The sequence below is a fragment of the Hemitrygon akajei genome, chromosome 22 (assembly GCF_048418815.1).
Source record: "Hemitrygon akajei chromosome 22, sHemAka1.3, whole genome shotgun sequence".
NCBI lineage: Eukaryota > Metazoa > Chordata > Chondrichthyes > Myliobatiformes > Dasyatidae > Hemitrygon > Hemitrygon akajei.
In genome coordinates this window covers 4,777,957-4,801,169 of record NC_133145.1, presented here as the reverse complement: position 1 = coordinate 4,801,169, position 23,213 = coordinate 4,777,957, and the positions used below count along the sequence as shown (strand labels likewise).

At 43.0% G+C, this 23,213-nt stretch overlaps 1 protein-coding gene across 2 annotated transcripts in view; it reads right to left on the bottom strand.

Annotated features, from left to right (window-relative positions):
- Positions 1-23,213, bottom strand: part of tmem260 (transmembrane protein 260) — a 72,719-nt gene that overhangs the window by 17,915 nt on the left and 31,591 nt on the right. For both annotated transcript variants that reach the window (XM_073026632.1, XM_073026634.1), the window contains 3 exons: positions 20,306-20,420; positions 8,041-8,213; positions 4,357-4,528 (listed from right to left, as the gene is read on the bottom strand). In XM_073026632.1, the coding sequence (XP_072882733.1) occupies positions 4,357-4,528; positions 8,041-8,213; positions 20,306-20,420 (460 nt within the window). The remainder of the gene's footprint in view (positions 1-4,356; positions 4,529-8,040; positions 8,214-20,305; positions 20,421-23,213) is intronic.

Below are 23,213 nucleotides of genomic sequence, written 5' to 3'. Positions count from 1 at the left end.
ACCAAAAGCTCTCTTTACTACCCGTGATGCCACTTTTAGGGAATTTTGTATCTGTATTCCCAGATCCCACTGTTCTACTGCACTCCTCAGTGTCCTACCATTTACCTTGTATGTTCTACCTTGTTTTTTCCTTTCAAAGTGCAATACCTCACACTTGTCTGTATTAAACTCCATCTGCCATTTTTCAGCCCATTTTTCCTGCTGGTCCAGATCCCTCTGCAAGCTTTGAAAACCTTCCTCACTGTCCACTACACCTCCAATCTTTGTATCATCAGCAAATCTGCTGATCCAATTTACCACATTATCATTCAGATCATTGATATAGATGACATATAACAATGGGCCCAGCACTGATCCCTGTGGCACACCACTAGTCACAGGCCTCCACTCAGAGAAGCAATCCTCCACTACCACCCTCTGGCTTCTCCCACTGAGCCAATGTCTAATCCAATTTAATACCTCACCCTGTATACCTAGTGACTGAATCTTCCTAACTAACCTCCAATGCAGGACCTTGTCAAAGGCCTTACTGAAGTCCATGTAGACAACATCCACTGCCTTCCCTTCATCCACTTTCCTTGTAACCTCCTCGAAAAACTCTAATAGATTTGCTAACCATGACCTACCACGCACAAAGCCGTGTTGACTCTCCCTAATAAGTCCCTGTCTATCTAAATACTTGCAGATCCTATCTCTTAGTACTTCTTCCAATAATTTACCTACTACCGATGGCAAACTTACCTGCCTATAATTTCCTGGATTACTTTTAGAGCCTTTTTTAAACAACAGAACAACATGAACTATCCTCCAATCCTCCGGCACCTCACCCGTAGATACCGACATTTTAAATATATCTGCCAGGGCTCCTGCAATTTCAACACTAGTCTCCTTCAAGGTCTGAGGGAATACCCTGTCAGGTCCTGGGGATTTACCTACTCTGACTTGCCTCAAGATAGCAAGCACCTCCTCCTCTTCAATCTATATAGGTTCCATGACCTCACTACTTGTTTGCCTTATTTCCATTGACTCCATGCCATTTTCCTTAGTAAATACAGACGCAAAAAAACCATTTAAGATCTCCCCCATTTCTTTTGGTTCCGTACATAGCCGATCACTCTGATCTTCAAGAGGACAAATTTTATCCCTTACTATCCTTTTGCTCTTAATATACCTGTAGAAGACCTTTGGATTAAACTTCACCTTGACTGCCAAAGCTACCTCATGTCTTCTTTTAGCCCTCCTGTTTTCTTTCTTAAGTATTTTTTTGCACTTTTTATACTCAAGTACCTTATTTTCTCCATTTCCTATACATGTCATACATCTCTCTCTTCTTCTTTATCAGAGTTCCAATATCCCTCGAGAACCAAGGTTCCTTATTCTTATTCATTTTGCCTTTAATCCTGACAGGAACATACAAACTCTGCACTCTCAAAATTTCTCCTTTGAAGGCCTCCCACTTACCAATCACATCCTTTCCACAGAACGACCTGTTCCAATCCACGCTTTTTAGATCCTTTCTCATTTCTTCAAATTTGGCCTTTTTCCAGTTTAGAACCTCAACCCGAGGACCAGATCTATCTTTATCCATGATCAAGTTGAAACTAATGGTGTTATCATCACTGGAACCAAAGTGCTCCCCTACACACACTTCCGTCATTTGTCCTAATTCGTTTCCTAATAGGAGATCTAATATTGCATCCTCTCTAGTCGGTTCCTCTATATATTAATTTAGAAAACTTTCCTGGACATGTTTTACAAACTCTAACCCGTCTAGACCTTTAACAGTATGGGAGTCCCAATCAATATGTGGAAAATTAAAATCCCCTACTATCACAACTTTCTGTTTCCTGCAGTTGTCTGCTATCTCTCTGCAGATATGCTCCTCCAATTCTCGCTGACTATTGGGTGGTCTATAATACAACCCCAATAATGTGGTCATACCTTTCCTGTTTCTCAGCTCCACCCATATGGCCTCAGTAGGCAAGCCCTCTAATCTGTCCTGCCTGAGCACTGCTGTAACATTTTCCCTGACTAGCAATGCCACCCTCCCCCCCCCCCACCCTTCATCCCTCTGCCTCTATCACGTCTGAAACATCGGAACCCTGGAATATTAAGCTGCCAGTCCTGCCCCTCCTGTAGCCAAATTTCACTAATGGCTACAATGTCATATGTCAATCCACGCCCTCAGATCGTCAGCCTTCCCCACAATACTCCTTGCATTGAAATAGACACACCTCAGAAGATTATTACCACCACACACAACCCTTCTATTTGTGACTTTACATGAAACTTTAACATAATTTATTTTCACCCCCGCTCCACCATCTACTCTGGCAGTCTGGTTCCCATCCCCTTGTAAATCGAGTTTAAACCCTCCCCAATAGCAGTAACAAACCTCCCTGCAATGATATTGGCCCCCCTGTACTTCAGGTGTAACCCACCTCTCTTGTACAGGTCGCACCAGCCCCAGAAAAGGTCTCAATGATCCTGAAATCTGAAACTCTGCCCCCTACACCATTTTTCAGCCACGTGTTCATCCTCCAGAGCATCCTATTCTTACCCTCACTGGCACTGGCTGCTGCAGCTTGTCCCAGGTCAGTCATCCCCCCAACAGTATCCAAATCGGTATATTGTTGTTGAGGGGAATGGCCACAGGGGAGCCCTGCTCTGCCTGCCTTTTCCCCTTCCCTCGCCTGACGGTAACCCAATTACCTGTGCGCTGCTCCTTTGGCATAACTGCCTCCCCGTAGCTACTATCTATAAACTTCTCATTCTCCCGCATGATCCGGAGGTCATCCAGCTCCTGCTCCAGTTCCCTAACGCGGTTTGTTAGGAGCTGCAGCTGGATGCACCTCTTGCAGGTATCGTTGTCAGGTACGTCGCCGGTCTCGCTGACTTCCCACATCCTGCAAGAGGAGCATTCCAACATCCTGCCTGGCATTCTCTCTACTCTAAACAATTGAAACAGAACTTACCGGAACCTACCCTCGCTTCTGCCTGTTCATACTGAATCCTGTTGAGCCAAAGCCGTCCCACTCTGCCCCAGAATCCAGACTCTTCTGATCATTCCCTATGTTCCTCATTCTTTTACTGAACTCTCACCATCAGGACAATGACCCTCTCTGTCACCCTCCCCAGTGAAAACACTTCTCCACATTTGAACCTTTATTTTTCATTCTGCTCCTCCCCTGGCCACAAACCCCACTACTCCCAATATCCCTTTCCAGCAGGTGTGTTGGGAGTGGGGTGGGGGGAGAGAGGGAGAAGGCACCTCACGTATCAATACCCATCTACATACAGCAAAAATCTGATACATTCAGGATTTTTGTGGTGCCGGACTGACAAATTTCTGGCAAATTTGTCTACAGCTTCATTGCTGGTTTAGTCCCGAGTAAAATGAGGTTGTTGGAGAAAAAAAAAGCTTAATAATTTAAAAACAGTGAATATAATAACAATATATCTGATAATCACAATAAAGAGATAGGATCAGGGCAATGAGACAAGTCAATTAGAATGTGTCCTTCCTTGCAAAATGGCAACTTCTTCAGATGTAGCCTCCCAAAGCCTTGTTTATTAAATCTCCATCATGCAGTTCATTTATTTCATTATTGAATGTTACGGGAGCAGAATAACACATTTTCCAAAGTACCTTCCGTTTCAAGAGAGTGTGGGTAACAAAACAAGCTGAGTTGAAAGAGTTAACTGGAACCAGGTCCCTGGGAAGTATTTGTCAAACATCATCTGAAGAAATTAATCACCCAGTTTGGGTACCAACCTGTCCATTTGCTCATTCCTTTCTTTCAACAGAGCCAGTGGTGAACCACTGGGTGTCAGATGATGAGTGAGAAGCTGAACCATCAGAGTTTTATTGTACTCATTACTCATCTCTTTAGAAGATCTGCTTTTATCTGTAAGCAATTTCCCATCCCATCCTATTCCCAAAGAGTGCAACAGGATAGGACTCTCTTGAGAACAGCCATGGATTAGATGGGTTGAATGGCTTCCTTGTCTCCAGATTTTAATTTTTTAAATTTAGAAATATATCTCAGCACAGTAACAGGCCCTACTAGCCCACTGAGACTGCGCAATCTCATTGCACTCATGGGACCAATTAACTTTCTGGCTTTAAAATGTGTGAGGAAGCAGGTGCACCCGGAGGAAAACCAGATGGTCACGGGGAGCACGTAGAAATTTATTAAATACAGCAGTGGGAATTGAACCGGTGTCACTGGCACTGTAATAAGCACAATGCTGCTGTACCACTCTTACTGCATGGGGTTTCAATCCAGATCGTGCTCCTGGATTACTGCCCAACCCTATCCTTTCTGTTGTGTCAGCAGCCCTCATCTCTATTACCTCCTGATCCACCATGCTGAGGTCAGGTCTCTGCCCCTCGCAGTAGTGAAGGTATCGCAAGGAGTTTCCTGGGAGGTCTCCACGGAGCAGGATGATGGCATCAGGAGGCATGCTGCCCAAAATATTTCTGCCAAATTTATCGACAACATCGTTGTTACTCTTGTCACAGATCCTGTATAACATGAGATTGTTAGAGGAAAAGAAAGCATTAATGGTTAAAAACACTGAATAGAAAAACATTTTTCTACATCTCAAGTTCCAAAGCCTTTTTGCCCTTTTCTATGATAAAAAGAGGAGAAATAATCATTGAGAATTTCATCCATCTATTCTCTCTAAGTTGCTCTTTTTCCTTTAAAATACTTATAAAATCCCTTTGGATTTGCTTTAAACTTCTCTGCCCAAGCTATCCCATATCCCTTTTCGCCCTCCTGATTTCCTTCTGGAGTCCATTCCTGCATCCCCTACACTGCTCCAGGCATTTACCATATCCCACTGCCCCTACATGGTTCTGCCTCCTTTTTCTTGACCAGACCTCTCAATATTCCTCCTCATCCAGGGTTCCCTACTTCTGTCAACCTTGCTCTTCACTCCTGCGGGAACATACATATTTTGAACTCTCAATATCTCACTTTTATAAGTCTCCTCTTCCGAGATATCCATTTGCCTGGAAACAACCTACACCAATCAAAAACACAAAGTACACTGCAGATGCTGTGGTCAAATCAAGACGTACAAGAAAGCTGGATGAACTCAGCAGGTCAGGCAGCATCCATTGAAAGAAGCAGTCAACGTTTTGGGTCGAGCCCCTTCGTCAGGACTAAAGAAGGAGGGGGCAGGGGCCCTATAAAGAAGGTGGGGGGAGGGTGGAGAACCAATCAAAGGAAAGATCAAGGGGTGGGGGAGGGGGAAGCAGGGAGGGGATAGGCAGGAGAGGTGAAGAAGGAATCTAAGGGGAAAGCACTATGGGTAGTAGAAGAAGGCAGAGTCATGAGAGATGATAGGCAGTTAGAAGAGGAGACAGAGTGAAGGTGGGATGGGGAAGGGAGAGGGAGGGAATTATCGGAAGTTGGAGAATTCGATGTTCATACCAAGGGGCTGGAAACTACCCAGACAGTATATGAGATGTTGTTCCTCCAACCTGAGTTTGGCCTCATCATGGCAGTAGAGGAGGCCATGTATGGACGTATTCAAATAGAAATGTGATGCAGAGTTGAAGTGGGTGGCAACTGGGAGATCCTGTCTGTAGTGGCGGATGGAGCGTAGGTGCTTGACGAAGTGGTCCCCCAATCTGCGTCAGGTCTCGCCGATGTAGAAGAGGCCGCACCAGGAGCACCAGATGCAAAAGATGACCCCAACAGACTCACAAGTGAAGTGTTGCCTCACCTGGAAGGACTGTTTGTGGTTCTGAATGGTGGTAAGAGAGGAGGTGTAGGGACAGGTGTAGCACTTACGCTTGCAGGGAAAAGTGCCAGGTGGGAGATCTGTGGGGAGGGACGTGTGGACCAGGCAGTCGCGGAGGGAACGATCCCTGCGAAAAGCAGAGAGGGGTAGAGAGGGAAAGATGTCCTTAGTGGTGGGGTCCTGTTGAAGGTGGTGGAGGATAATATGCTGGATCAGGAGGCTGGTGGGGTGATAGGTGAGGACAAGGGGAACACGGTCCCTGTTGTGGTGACGGGAGGATGGGGTGAGGGTCGAAGTGCGGGAAATCGAGGAGATGCGGGTGAGGCATAATTTAATCATAAAATTACCAATTTTTCCAAGAAAGAATTACAATAAAAATAAAAATAGTGTAGTCATAATGTTGCTAAACTGAAGTAATTAGGGTTTTTGGAGTTGGTTCAAGAACTGAATGGTTGAAGTAGCTGTTCCTGAAACTAGTGGTGTTGGACTTCAGGCTTTTATATCTCCTGCCTGATGGGAGATGTGAAAAGAAGGTATGGTCCAGATTGTAAGATCTATGATGATGGATATTGCCTTCTGAGCAGCACCCTCTGTAGATGCTACTAATGGTGGGGAGGGATGTGTCCATGATGTATTGGGTCAGTTCACTATTCTCTGTAGCTTTTTATGTTCCTGCATTTTGGAATTGCCATAACAGACTATTGCAACCACTCAGGATATCTACAACACTAATCTGTAGAAATTTATTAGACAAGCTGAATTTCCTCAATCTCCTGAGAAAGTAAAGATTCTGGTGTGCTTTTGTCATGATTACATCTGCTATATTTGCTGAGTCCAGGACAGGTCATCTGATACATTAATATCCATGAAAGCTGCTAACTCTCTCCACTGCTGATCCTCCAGTGCAGACTGGCACGTTTCCCTCCCTGAAGTCAACAATCCCATCTTTAGTTTTGCTACCATTGAGCAACAGACTGTTAATATCCCAATCCAATGTAGCAGTTCATGAGTTCATCCGATTTACCTGTCAAGCCTCATGTATTTTAATAAATGGAATTTAATTCAATAGTCTTTCCTCGCTCTCTGCCATGCTGCTGTCTCTGAATTCTATCTCAACTTCCAGCCTCCCACCCTCCCGCCAACATAGGACAAATGTTTTATTAAACATGTTCTCCACTTCTGCTCCAGACTGGCTCCACCATCACCACCTCCAGCTCAGGATTATATCTGTACAGTTCACTGTCCCTCAGCCTCTAACATTAGACAACATTTTGGAATCATACCTTGACATGATTTGATTTGCCTCATCTCCTCTTTTAACCCTGTCCAATCTGTGTTAGTCTCAAACCTTCTGAATAGTTCCTTATTGTTAAAGAAATAAAGGAACAATTCTAAATGTGTACCATTCCCTTTGAATCTTCAAGATTAACACTGAACCAGTCATCTAAAAACCTGTGAGCCACTGTGTACGGGCCCATGACCCACACATCATCACTGGAATAACCAGCACACTAGCCAGCCCAAACATTAGAAAGGCTTCCTTAAATTATATAGGACTGTTTAGATCTCTCTGAGAAGGCAAGCAGACACACTTCAATGTTACTGCGGAAAAAATTCCCACTGATAGTGTGAAGTTCCGACTGATGCATCATGATCTGGTACAATCCGAACGCACTAGAATAAGGAGCTGCAGAGAGTAGTCACTCTGCCCAATACAACCTGGCCACATCCTTCTCCACTATCAAACATATCCACAGGATGTGTTGCCTCAAAGAACCCATCATTCAGGCCGTGCCATCTTCTCACAGCTAAAATCGGGCAGGAGGTGCAGAAACCTGAAGTCACACTCCATCGGAACTGCCACTTCCCCTCAACCATTCAATCCTTGAACAAACCAGCACAACCCTGATCACTAAAGTTTAGCAACACTATCATCACTTTGCACCACAATGGACATTTGTTTTCTAATCACGTTTTTTCTTGTATAATTTTTGAACAATTTACATTTTTCTTTTGAATGTTGTATACCTAATGCTCTGTGCCTATGATAGGGCTGCAAGAGTTTCATTGCACCTGTGTGTACGTGTATTTGTGCACATGACAATGAACTGGACTTGATTTGATATATTGTCTGACGCCTAGGCCTGAGTCAACGTAGTAGTAGTAGTAGATTTGATATATACTGAATTCCCACGCTGGGTCTAACTCACACTCATCAACAATAACTCCACTGAGCCCAGCCAAAGCTGACACCGTCAGGATGATTTATAAAACTGCCCTTACCTGTAGTTGAGGTGGATTTGGAAGACAATGAGGAGAATAGGTGGAAGCCATTCTGCCCAGTGCCACAGTGAGTGACTGCCCAATATTCTCTGCAGCAAAGAGCAGACTGAAGCTAGACCACAGCCTGCCAGAACACAAACCACCAAATTACTCTGCAGCCAGAACCTTTCAACCTGTAGAAAGAAAATGAACAATGTCTGACCGTCATACATCATGGGAAGATGCCTCATGGCACAGTTAATCACCAAGCATCCCTCTATACTAATCCTGTTTTTCCTCCTACATCCACCCCCCACCCCTATTCCCTTGCCATCCACAGCTACACAGCAGTCAATAAACTCACAAACTCATACTTCTTCGAGATGTGGGAGAAAAGCAGAGCACCAATGGAAATCCATGAGGTCACAGGGAGAACACGGCACCCAAGGTCAGAATTGAGCCCAGATCTCGATGGCTGTGAGGCAGCAGAACAAACAGATGCCCCTGGATTGCCCCAACTTGTGTTCCAGAATGTGTTAGAAGGTGTGAAGCACATCAGTTTGTTCATTGGTTTATTTGGAATACTAAGGGATACGAACAGCTGTAGTTTTGATAATGAAGGGTTGAGGGAAAATTCAAGCTGTGGAAAGTTAGCATCACACACCCACAAACAGCTTAAAGACAAAGTTTTTTTTGTCTGTTTGAATCACCCCAATCTGGAAAGAAGATGCACACACAAAATGCAGGTCTGGCAGCATCTTCACAGGGAATTAAACAACTGTTGTTTTGGGTTGAGACCCTTCATCAGGATGATTTCCTTCCATAGATGCTGCCTGACCTGCTGAACTCCCCCAACATTGTTTGTGTGTTGCTCAAAATTCTAGCATCTGCAGAACCTGTGTCTCTGCAAAGGTGTTACTTTCTCTCCCGAGAGGCAGTTAGCACATGTACTATAAATGTAGTCTCTCTTTGTTATGGAAAGGTTTACAGGGGTTCCCAACCCTTTTAATGCCATGGAACCTTACCATTAACTGAGAGGTCTGTGGACCCCAGGTTGGGAACCTCTTAAGAATAGAACATCTGCAGGGGCTTGGTATATGACATTGCCCATTCCTACAGGAATAAATGTACCTGTAAGAGATGCAAGAGTAAAATTATAATATAAAGAATAAAGTCAGGTGTGAACTCTGCGGTTTAGCTGAGACCAGGGGAAATAGAAAAGATTAACAAAGGAATCAAACTCCATGGGAAAACACCCACAGAGTCAAGGGCTGCTGACACAACAGAAAGGATGAGGGTTGGGCAGTAATCCAGGAGCATGAACTGGGTTGAAACCCCACGCAGTAAGAGTGGTACAGCAGCACTGTGCTTATTACAGTGCCAGTGACACCGGTTCAATTCCCACTGCTGTATTTAATAAATTTCTACGTGCTCCCCGTGACCATCTGGTTTTCCTCCGGGTGCACCTGCTTCCTCCCACTTTTTAAAGACAGGTTAATTGGTCCCATGAGTGCAATGGGGTGCCGCAGTCTCAATGGGCCAGAAACTGTGCTGGGCTGTATTTCTCAATTTTTATTTAAATAATCAGAGTGCTCAGAAAAATACTGGTAGGCCTCAAGTTTGGTAAATTCACACAAAGAGTTACAGAAAATACAATGCAAAAGTAATTTAGCAAGGAATATAAAAAGAGATGACAAGAGATTCCACAAGTATGACGAAAGAAAGAGAAACAAAAACTAAGCGGCCTTTCAGACACTGAGATAGGACAGCTTAGGAGTTTGAAACACCATCTCTCATTTTCTAATAATTCCAGATTGACATAAAATAATACATGCTGACTTGGCCTATGAGTCCATGCTTACTATCAAAATTCAAAGTAAATTTATTATCAAATTACACAAATGTCACCATAATTACCCTGAGAGTCATTTTCTTGCAGCAATGCACAGTAGAACAAAGAAATAAAATGGAATTAGTGAAAAACTACAAGAAAGACTGGCAAGAAACCAATGTTCAAATGATACAAAACTGTCTAAATACAATAAGAAGTTAAGTCAATAAATAAATAACACCAAGAACACAAGTTTTGGAGTGCTTGACAGAACATGCATAGGCTGTGTTCAGTGTTGGGGTGAGTGAAATTATCCACACTGGTTCAGCAGCCTGATGGTTGAGGGGTGATAACTGTTCCTGAACATGGTGGTGTGGAACTTAAGGCTCCTGAACCTCTTTCCCATTGGTATCAGTGAGAAGAAAGCATGGCCTGGATGGTGGGAGAGGCATTCAGACAGAAAGCACCCAGGATCGAGATTGAATCTGGGTCTCCAGCACTAAAAGGCAGAGGCCCTACCAGCTGCACCAATGTGCCACACACGCTGCCTTCTCCTATTACATTGCAGCTAGGTCTAAATCCTGGAATTGCCACCTTACCACCTCTATAGGAACACTTTCACTAGTGGTTCAAAATGGCAACTCACCACTACCTTCTCAATAACAATTAGGGATGGGCAATGCTTCAATTGAAAAAAGTAATTGAAGCAAAACAATCTTTTAAACTCCAGAGAACCTACTTAACTTACAGGCTTGCAATTCCAGACACCACTCTTTAAATTGACTGCACCCACTCTGTGCAAGTATATTTTGTTTAATAAAGGACGGTCAAAATCATACACAATGCTCTAAATGAGGTGCTATATTAGTTATAATTAATAATTTCTCACTTTGATATTTGGGGGATCTTGGGGTTCATCTCTTTTCAGGTTCACTAACTTTCGTTCATGTTCGTTTGTCCTCTTCACTATCTGTTATTCCATTTACACTTACAGAGTTCTGCTGATCCTCTGCATCTGTACCAACCATCGCGACCAACTGCACAAATCGCAGTGGTCTGCTTTAATTCCATTTCCCTTCATGCCCTGCTTATTCTAGTACTTGTAAAGATGGCTCATAATTACTATCACCCTCCTCTGTCAGGACATTCTAGACACCAAAGGACACACGAGCAGAATTAGGCCTTTCGCCCTGCCGGGTCTGCTCTGCAACTACCGACTATACAGTGTGAAAAATGTGCCCCTCCGACCTCATCCCTCTCACCTTTAGCCTATGCCTTGTAGTTTTTGATATCCCGCCAAGGGAAACAGACTCCGGCTATCTATCTATGTCACTCATAATTTATATCCCTCAATCATGTCACCTTCATTCCGGGGGAAAAGACCCAACCTATTCAATGTCTCTTGATAACTCAAACCCTCCAATCCAAAAGAGTTATCACCTTAATAATGATTTGTGTCAATTGTATGTAGTCAAATAAAACAAGCCATACTTGCTGTCAGTCTGCGTATCAGCTGAAACCTTCTGAAGTTAAAAGTTGAATGGAATGGAAGTACTGTCTTTGGCATCCTCCACAAATTCAACTTTCTAGCAAATAATTCTATTCCATCCCCATGCACTGAGGCTGACATCACATAAATGTCCCATCTGACGTCATCAAAACTATCCAAATCTACCTCGGTACCATATTGTGCACCCCCACCCGAGCACCTGCTGCTGAAACACTTGTCACCTCAGAATGCACTATCTTCCATAAAGTAAAACAACCTCATCTAAAACTGACCTTTCTATTCAAAACTTTGTACCAAAATCTGTTCAACCATTATCCATATACAGTGGATTCCAGTTAATTGGGCCAGCAGTTAATCATAGCAGCAATTTATTTGGGACAACTCTTGAAGAACGAAGTCTACTTGAGAAAATAGCTAGGATACCCTTCATTTTTTGGGACACTATGCCACTTAATTGGGGCAGGATATTGTTGCTGGGCAATTTCTAATCAGCGTCAACACGTGCATTTGTGTGGCCGTTAAACCCTGCATTGTGCTTAGAAGCAAACAGTTTCTAAAATAGCCACACACACAGAATGCTGGTAGAACGCTGCAGGCCAGGCAGCATCTATAGCAGGGGTGGCCAAACTTACTTAATGTAAGAGCCACATACCATTAACTTCAGATGTTTGAGAGCCGCAAGACATGAACAAAATTTACAGACGCTTTTATTGATACATACACATTTTGTTACAAAAATTTTATATAAATGTTAAGAAATACATGTACGCAATAATATTTATTCATGTATGTAGTTTTTTTAACTGTTAATTTGTATTAGTTTCAGTAATCATAATGTACATACACCAAATGTTTTCAAAATCTTGACTGATTGTTTTAACTACAAACCCCATTTCCAGAAAAGTTGGAATATTTTCCAAAATGCAATAAAAACAAAAATCTGTGATATGTTAATTCACGTGAACCCTTATTTAACTGACTAAAGTACAAAGAAAAGATTTTCAATAGTTTTACTGACCAACTTAATTGTATTTTGTAAATATACACAAATTTACAATTTGATGGCTGCAACACACTCAACAAAAATTGGGACAGAGTTAAAATAAGATTGAAAAGTGCACAGAATATTCAAGTAACACCGGTTTGGAAGACTCCACATTAAACAGGCTAATTGGTAGCAGGTGAGGTATCATGACTGGGTATAAAAGTAGCGTCCATCAAAGGCTCAGTCTTTGCAAGCAAGGATGGGTCGTGGCTCACCCCTTTGTGCCAAAATTCATGAGAGAATTGTTAGTCAGTTCAAAAGGAACATTTCCCAACGCAAGATTGCAGAGAATTTAGGTCTTTCAACATCTACAGTACATAATATTGTGAAAAGATTCAGAGAATTCAGAGACATCTCAGTGCGTAAAGGGCAAGGTCAGAAACCACTGTTGAATGTGCGTGATCTTTGAGCCCTCAGGCGGCACTGCCTAAGAAACCGTCATGCTACTGTGACAATTATAGCCTCGGGCTCGGGAATACTTTGGAAAACCATTGTCACTTAACACAGTCCGTCGCTGCATCCAGAAATGCAACTTGAAACTGTATTACGCAAGGATGAAGCCATACATCAACTCTATGCAGAAACGCCGGTGAGTTCTCTGGGCCCGAGCTCATCTCAGATGGACCGAAAGACTGTGGAGCCGTGTGCTGTGGTCAGATGAGTCCACATTTCAGCTAGTTTTCGGAAAAAACGGGCATCCAGTTCTCCGTGCCAAAGATGAAAACGACCATCCTGATTGTTATCAGTGAAAGGTGCAAAAGCCAGCATCTGTGATGGTATGGGAGTGCATCAGTGCCCACGGCATGGGTGAGTTGCATGTATGTGAAGGTACCATTGACTCTGAGGAGTATATTAGGATTTTAGAGAGACATATGTTGCCATCAAGGCTACGTCTCTTCCTGGGACGTCCATGCTTATTTCAGCAGGACAATGCCAGACCACATTCTGCACGGGCTACAACAGCGTGGCTCTGTAGACACAGAGTGTGTGTGCTTGACTGGCCTGCTGCCAGTCCAGATCTATCTCCTATTGAAAATGTATGGCGCATCATGAAGAGGAGAATCAGACAACGGAGACCATGTACTGTTGAACAGCTGAAGTCTTATATCAAGCAGGAATGGACAAAATTTCCAATTGCAAATCTACTACAATTAGTATCCTCAGTTCCAAAACAATTAAAAAGTGTTATTAAAAGGAAAGGTGATGTAACACAATGGTAAACATGCCTCTGTCCCAACTTTTGTTGAGTGTGTTGCAGCCATCAAATTCTAAATTTGTGTATATTTACAAAATACAATTCAGTTGGTCAGTAAAACTATTGAAAATCTTTTCTTTGTACTTTAGTCAGTTAAATAAGGGTTCATGTGAATTAACATATCACAGATTTTTGTTTTTATTGCATTTTGGAAAATATCCCAACTTTTCTGGAAATGGGGTTTGTATATTGAGCGTATTTAACACGGTAATGAACTACGGGAACATCTAAGAAAAATATGCATTTCAATAACATAAGATTAGACTGCCAAAAATAAAAATAAAAGGGAAAAATGAGATATTTTAATGATATTTGTTTGTCTAAGTAAATATCTGGTCAAAACATGTAAAAAAAGCAAACCAATAAAATTAGAGATATTTTAATCAGATACCACCTTACAAAATTACAGTCTTATCATAATATTTTTATGACATAAACAGACAATGCTACAATTATCAGGCTATTAAAGCCGCTATTTACTGCCAGTAGAGGTCTTGGGGATCTCCATCTTGGCTGTGAGTCGTTACTGGCTTTGTAATGACTGAGTGACACATTGCAGATAAGACACAAAGGTTTAACTCCTTTAATGGTGAATGCAAAATCTTCCTCCCACTGTGGCTTAAAATGTCTGTTTTCATCTTCATATTTTCGTTTCTTACAATTTGATGACGCCATCTTCCTTCACAAAATTTTCGCAGACACTTGTAAACAAAACTTGTATCCGCAGTGTACCAACTAGGTCTGCACAATTCAGCGTCTTGTGTTACACTGCGTTAATGTACATGACGTGAGTGAGGTCGGGCCTAGACTCACTAACACTTTGAGCGCCAAACAACGTAGATCTACGTCTGCACTACTTTTGCCTTCAGCGTCCAACGGCGTAGATCTACGTCGTGTATTTTTAAACTCGCGCCTGTCTTCCAGCTGTCTTCAGCACCACGTAGCGATTCTCACCAACTCCTGAGCGATGGAATTAAGTCTCAAGGGATTTCCCACGGTTCTATTTATTGCCAAAATGCTTTCCCATTCATTTCTACGCAATGGCAGCACGTGGTAAAAAGGTCAACCAACATACTTCCACGAGCTGCGCGTTGAATGCCAAAGAGCCGCACGTGGCTCGCGAGCCGCGGTCTGGCCACCCTAATCTATAGATAGAAGTACAGTCGACATTTCGGACCGAGACCCTTCGTCAGGACTAACCGAAAGAAAAGATAGTAAGAGATTTGAAAGTGGGAGGGGGAGGGGGAGATACGAAATGATAGGAGAAGACAGGAGGAGGAGGGATGAAGCTAAGAGCTGGGAAGTTGATTGGCAAAAGGGATACAGAGCTGGAGAAGGGAGAGGATCATGGGATGGGAGGCCTAGGGAGAAAGGGGGAGGGGAGCACCAGAGGGAGATGGAGAACAGGCAAAGAGTGATTGTGAGAGGGACAGAGAGAGAAAAGAAGAAAAAGGGAAAAATAATAAATAAATAAGGGATGGGGTAAGAGGGGGAGGGAGGCATTAACCAAAGTTAGAGAAATCAATGTTCATGCCATCAGGTTGGAGGCTACCTAGACGGAATATAAGGCATTGTTCCTCCAACCTGAGTGTGGTTTCATCATAATTGCCACACATTTTAATTCCACGTCCCATTCTCATTCTGATATGGCCTCCTCTACTGTCAAGATGAAGCCACACTTAGGTTGGAGGAACAACACCTTATATACCGGCTGGGTAGCCTCCAACCTGACGGCATGAACATTGACTTCTTTAACTTCCGTTAATGCCCCTCCACCCCTTCTTATCCCATCCCTTATTTATTTATTTCCCCTTTTTTTCTTCTTTTCTCTCTCTCTGTCCCTCTCACAATCACCCCTTGCCTGCTCTCCATCTCCCTCTGGTGCTCCCCTCCCCTTTCTTTCTCCCTAGGCCTCCCATCCCATGATCCTCTCCCTTCTCCAGCTCTGTATCCCTTTTGCCAATCAACTTCCCAGCTCTTAGCTTCATCCCTCCTCCTCCGGTCTTCTCCTATCATTTCGTATCTCCCCCTCCCCCTCCTACTTTCAAATCTCTTACTATCTTTTCTTTCAGTTAGTCCTGACGAAGGGTCTCGGTCCGAAACGTCGACTGTACTTCTCCCTATAGATGCTGCCTGACTTGCTGCGTTCCACCAGCATTTTGTGTGTGTTGCTTGAATTTCCAGCATCTGCAGATTTCCTTGTGGTTGAGTTTTTAAAATAGCATCAGTTGCATGCGTTTGTGTTCAGAAAGCAGTGATTTTTGTCTCTGAAAATTGGTGAGCAATATGCTGTAAGACAATTCAGAACTGCTTTGCTCACTTGTGGTTTCAAGCATTCAGGCTTGGAGCTGTCACAAATGGCCAGGAGTGAAAACAAAACTATTTCACTTATTAAACAAGTTAAGGACTACGAAGAATTTGAAGGTATCAATAATCATCTTTAATGTTACAATGAAATTGAAGACTTCGAAGATGCAATCAACAAAAACATTGTACAAAGGCAGTCCATTGTCTAAACTAGATGTCTGTGCTGATTTTGTTCATTTGCAGTCAGTCAAAAGACTGCGTACACTGGATGAATTCCTCCACCGATTACTATTAGGAACTAATACAGTTTTATAGTACTGTAGTTGTTTTGGTAGTATTTTAACTTGTTTAGTATTTCATTTAAATACATAATTGGTTTCTCATTTAAATGGTAGTTAGTCTTTTTAACAATTTCCATGAAACCTCAGCAAATTGAGGCAGCCACTTAACTGAGCCAAAATACACTGGTCCCAATCCCAATTAACTGGAATCCACTGTAATAGGTAATCAACACCGTTGTGTGTTTATTTTATAACTGAATTTCTTGGTTTCATATCTTGCAATAGCCTTGCCCTACCCTTTCTCTGCAACCTGTGTCCTCCAACCCCATCACAATCTCCACAGTCTCTTCCTCTGATACATCTCTTGGTAACGTCATTTTAAGCTCAAGTTCTCTCTCTAGTGATGACCACTTAAAGCAACACTGTAGCTGAGCTAAAATCAGAATCAGGTTTATTATCACCGGCATGTGACGTGAAATTTGTTAACTTAGCAGCAGCAGTTCAATGCACTACATAATATAGAAAATAAATAAATCAATTAATCTTATTTAGTATACTTTATACTGTTACGAATGTGCCACAACTCTGAGGGGCCGAAGGGTACAAAGTCGCCCCCTCCTTTTTGAGAATCGCAAGATCGCTATTAATTTGGGTCTGGGACCCAGGAAATGAGAGAGAGACATGCAGAATCTACAAGGTTTTGGAATGTGTCCTGGCGTCAGCGAAAACAAAGCCACCATTGTCTCTTGGAGACAGAATTGTGTATTGAGTACTGTACTATTCATTGAAGCCCCTCAGGGGATGACCAGAGTGGGCTGGTTGAGGGATTGCATCATCCCAACCTGATTGACATCTGAGACCCCGTGAGTAAGGATAAAAGAGGGTCTGGGGAACAACCCCTTTAGACGCACCAGGAGAAACGCTAGAAATCCCGTGACAGCGTTTAATAGCGACAGCCGGTGGGGGGCTCGTGTGCGTCCTTTCCCTTTGCCTGGGATTGGCGGCCTCACCACGGAAGAACGGCTTTAGCTAAAGGAGAGGCCACAAGTGAACGGCCACCCCAACGGGACTCCCGACGGATCGAAATCATAAAAGGCAAAGCCAGCAAGTTTCTCAAAAATCTCTCTCTCTCTCTCTCCAACCAAAGGTTGCAGCCTGAATGAACTGAGTGACTTTTATATTTCCATCGGACAATACATTATCCCCTAGACAACGATAGAGCTTATTTCTTATTGATTATTATTATACCCGCACTTTTAGATTTAGTATTGACGACGTATATTATCTGTATGTTTGCATTGATATTATTTTTGTGTATTTTTACTAATAAATACTGTTAAAAATAGTACCATCAGACTTCAACGGACCTCTCCATTTTTGCTGGTAAGTGACCCAGTTACAGGGTTCATAACAATACAGTGTATAGATATATTGAATAGATTAAAAATTGTGCAAAAAAACAGAAATACTATATATTTTAAAAAGTGAGGTAGTGTCCAAGGGTTCAATGACCATTTAAGAATCGGATGGCAGAGGGGAAGAAGCTGTTCCTGAATCGCTGAGTGTGTGCCTTCAGGCTTCTGTACCTCCTACCTGATGGTAACAGTGAGAAAAGGGCATGCCCTGGGTGCTGGAGATCCTTAATAATGGACACTGCCTTTCTGAGACACCGCTCCCAAAAGATGTCCTGGGTACTTTGTAGGCTAGTACCCAAGATGGAGTTGACTAAATTTACAACCCTCTGCAGCTTCTTTCTGTCCTGTGTAGTAGCCCCCGCCATACCAGACAGTGATGCAGCCTGTCAGAAGGCTCTCCACAGTTAACCTATACAAGTTTTTGAGTGTATTTGTTGACATACCAGAAGTCTTCAAACTCCTAATGAAGTATAGCCACTGTCTTGCCTTCTTTATAACTGCATCAAAATGTTGGGACCAGGTTAGATCCTCAGAGATCTTGACACCCAGGAACTTGAAGCTGCTCACTCTCTCCACTTCTGATCCCTCTATGAGGATTGGTATGTGTTCCTTCGTCTTACCCTTCCTGAAGTCCACAATCAGCTCTTTCGTCTTACTGACATTGAGTGCCAGGTTGTTGCTGCAGCACCATTCCACTAGCTGGCAAATCTCACTCCTGTACACCCTCTGAGATTCTACCAACAATAGTTGTATCATCAGCAAATTGTATTTGAGCTATGCCTAGCCACACAGTCATGTGTATATAGAGAGTAGAGCAGTGGGCTAAGCACACGCCCCTGAGGTGCACCAGTGTTGATCGTCAGCGAAGAGGATATGTTATCACCAATCTGCACAGATAGTGATCTTCTGGTTAGGAAGTCGAGGATCCAATTGCAGAGGCAGCTAGAGGCCCAGGTTTGTGGGATTGTGGGAATGACGGTATTAAATGCTGATGTTGATGAACAGCATCCTGACGTAGGTATTTGTGTTGTCTAGGTTGTCTAAAGCCGTGTGAAGAGCCATTGAGATTGCATCTGCTGTTGACCTATTGTGGTGATAGGCAAATTGCAGTGGGTCCAGGTCCGTGCTGAGGCAGGAGTTCCACTTGTGAACATTCACTCCTTCTTGGAATTATTATAAAACAGAAAAGTATTTAATAACAGAAAGTGTGAGGCAGGTCAGCAACAACAGAAGCAACATCTTTTCACTGAACATTTTCATTTTGTCTGCCATTCCCTTTCTCTCTCTTCCAGACTGTGAAGCACAGCAAGTTCTGCTTTCTACAGCCCCATTCCTCAAGGCAGCTCACTGCCAATCTAGTTACACTGCCAGGTCTAGTGTGGTCAAATGCTACAACCTCAAATTCGTTGCAGCACAGGGGCTAAATTTCACCTAGCAGTCTTACTTCAACTCCAGATTGTTACAACAGCATGACACCTCAATCACTTCCTCTGCAGCAGAACTGACAAGTAGTTAATTCGGTGTTTATTTTTTTGTGCACAGACATTTGAAAAATATTTAAATTAAATTAATGTTGTCATGTTTGCAATGTACTGTGCTGTTGTTTCAATATGCTAATTAAGAAGGCATTTCTACCCTGAGTCTATTGCCTATGACAGCAATAAATGAACTAGAATAGAGAATGCTGAACCTATCACCTGACCTTTAGGCTTTAATCTTGGTAGCACCTCTAACTGCATTCAGATTTTGTCACCAAGATACAGGTAAACCATGCCCTAACAGCATTGCCGAGAGGTACTAGGAAACTGACCATCTGTGTCAGAGTCTGAACCAGGAGGGACCTAAAATATACTGAGGTTAACCCCAAAGTGAACCAAGAGCGTAAGAAAGGGAAGCAAGACACAAAGGGAAGGTTAGGTTGATTTCAGGAGTTGTTTACTCCGAGAGTTGAATATGAAAGCTAACCAGCAGGTGGATGTACCATGGGCATAATTACAAGGTCTTTCGGAGACTGACGACCTTTCTAACTTCCACCCAGCAGGTTCAACAGAGACACGATTACTGAATGACCATCCAGTACCTATATAGCATATCCTTCAATATGATGCTAATTGTTCCATCAGGTCCATGCTAGTTCCCAGCACAGCAATCCCATTTCCCCTCTCATCAACTCCCTGCCACTAACCTACACCAAAGGTAATTCATAGAACCCAATGAATCTACTGGCATGCATTTGAGATGTGGGGGAAACAGGAACCCGTAGTGGAGACCCACACCGTCACAGGGAGAACATATACACTCCTGGTGAAACTCGTGGCCAGCAATCTGAGACCTTGGGGCTCACAGTGATGACTGCTGCTCCAACATGCCACCTGCTTTTCTTTTATTTTAATAAATTTACCAATGGCTCAGTGACACTGTGGTCATTTGTTTACTTATGCTGGCTCATATCTGGAAAACTGTGATCATCAGATTGAACAGTTGGCATGCCAGGTAATATGGAAACAATAAAGCCCTGGCACTGGCACTGTACAACATGTACTGTAAACCAGTGGAGTTGTAGCACATTACAAAGTGAATCACACACTAAACACGTCTCATCGCATTATCAAATAAACTCAATAAACCACTGAGACACTCACCACACCGACAAAGAGAGGTTTGGTGATGTCCAGATTAGCTCTCCAGGAGAAAAACAAGGAGTAGGAGCACAGCATCACAGTGAAAAGCCACAAGACCGAGGATTGAGGAGAGCTCCTGCAAACACATAACAATCCAGAGCCTCAACAAATCCATCTGTTCCATCACAGCCACAAACCACCAGACATCTACGTTCTGAGCATTTCAGACGGGGGACAGACAGTTCAGATCAAGGAGGGTGCTAGATAGGGAGAGAGGAATGCTCCTTTCCCCTTAGGAGAGAGAGCATTAACTAGAAGGGCCTGATCTGGTAATTAACTAAATTACAGAAGTGTAAAAACATTCAAAAGGTTTAATATCAGTTAATGTATACAGTATACAACCTGAAATTCTTACTCTTCAGAATCATCCACAAAACAAGAATCCCAAAGAATGAATGATGTAATATCAGAACCCAAAGCCCCCCCACTCCCACACACAAGCATCAACCCTCACCATCCCCCCATTTGCACCAGAAGAAGCACCAACCCCTCCACCCCCACTCAATAAAGTTCTGGAACTGACTGCTGGAAAAGTCAGTGGTGGCAGAAACCTTCCCCACATTTTATACGCTGCCCAAAACCCAAAGTGCCAGGGACCAGAAGCTATGAAGTGGGATTAACCAACCGTTTTTGGTTGACACGAATACAGAGAGTAGAATCCCCACATTCCATGCCATAAGTTGTATGATCCTCTGATTCTCTCATTATATGACCATCCCCTGCTCCCTTCTTTAGTCACGGCAACACCACGTGTTCCAATTTAAAGGCAGGGGATGCATCACTTCATGTGTTCCAATTTAAAGGCAGGGGATGCATCACTTCATGTGTTCCAATTTAAAGGTTCCCTATCCTCCTTCCAGGTGATGTGGAGGTTTGTTAGAGCACTGCATTTGCTGCTTGTGATGTGTTAATCAACAGCAGGCGAAACAGCATCAGGGACTGGCTGCGTAGCACCATGAGCCTGCTCTAACATTCAGTAAGATCACGGTGGATCGGACAGAAATAGACAAGATTTTTACTGGGCTTAACAGATGTGTCCCCTGGCTGAGGAGTCTTGAACCAAGGGTCACAGTCTCAAAATAAGAGTTACCCATTCAGGCCTGAGATGAGAAATCAAATTCAAGCACCTGAAGAATGGGGGATCTTTTGAAGTATCAGTCAGCCTATAAGGATTATTTAATATATTCACTTATTCAATCTATTTAAGACAGGTTGGGAGAAAAAAGGATGTAGGCAAAAGACAGGCAACTATAAGCCAGTTACTTAACATCTGTAGTCGGGAAAATGCTTGAAGCTGTCATTAAGGAAGAAGTAGCGAAACATTTAGAAAGGACTGGTCCCATTAGACAGACGCAGCATGGATTCAGAAAGGGCAGGTCTTGTTTGACAAACTTACTGGAGTTCTTTGAGGACATAAAGAATACAGTGGATAGAGGGAACAGGTGGATGTCGTATACTTGGATTTCCAGAAGGCGTTTGATAAGGTGCTGCACAAAAGCCTTATAAATAAGATACGGATGCATGGAGTCGGAGGAAGTGTATTGGCATGGATAGTGGATTGGTTAACCAATAGAAGGCAGAGAGTTGGTATAAATGGGTGTTTCTCCGGTTGGCAGTCGGTGGTGGGTTGGGTGCCGCTGGGGTTGGTGCTGGGCCTGCAGATATTTACTATTTACATTGATGATTTTGGAAGAGGGGACTGAGTGTAATGAAGCAAAATTTGCTGATAACACTAAACTGAGTGGAAAAACAAATTGTACAGAGGATGAGGAGAGTTTGCAGAGGGATACAGATAGGTTAAGTGAGTAGGCCAAGGTCTGGCAGATGGAATATAATGTAGGTTAATGTGAGATCATCCACTTTGGAAGGAATAATAGAAAACCAGATTATTACTTAAATGGTGAAAGACTGCAGCATGCTGTTGTGCACAGGGACTTGGGAGTGCTTGTGTATGAATCGCAAAAAGTTGGCTTGCATGTACAACAGGTTATTAAGAAGTCAAACGGAATGTTGGCCTTCATTACTAGAGGAATTGAATTCAAGAGCAGGGAGGTCATGCTGCAACTATACAGGGTACTGGCGAGGCCGCATCTGGAGTACTGTGTGCAGTTCTGGTCTCCATCCTTGAGGAAGGATATACTGGCTTTGCAGGCAGTGCAGAGGAGGTTCACCAGGTTGATTCCAGACATGAAGGGGTTAATCTATGAGGAGAGATTGAGTCGCCTGGGACTATACTCTCTGGAATTCAGATGAATGAGAGGGGATCTTATAGAAACATACAAAATTTTGAAAGGGATAGATAAGATAGTAGGAAAGTTGTTTCCATTGGTAGGTGAACTAGAATGAGGAGACATTGCCTCGAGATTCAGGAGAGATTCAGGACAGAGATGAGGAGAAACTGTTTTTCCCAGAGAATGGTGAAACTGTGGAATTCTCTACCCAAGGAAGCAGTTGAGGATTCTTCACTAAATATATTTAAGATATAGTTAGACAGATTTTTACATAGTAGGGGAATTAAGGGTTACGGGGAAAAGGCAGGTAGATGGAGCTGAGTTTACGGACAGATCAGCCATGATCTTATTGAATGGTGGGCAGGCTCAATGGCCTCCTCCTGCTCCTATTTCTTATGTTTATTTCTGTTACTGAGGGAAGCGAGTTATAAGGGTTCATACAGGGAAGTGGTACTGAGTCACTTTCTGTGTGGACTATACTCTACTCAATGTGTGATGCCTACAACTTCACACAGAACTCCAGTGTGGCCCAAATAGGGCTTTGTACTGCTACAGTTTCACGACAACCATCGTGATCTCTAGCCCTCTATGTATAACAACCAGCATTCCACAAACTTCTTCATTACTTCCTGGACCCT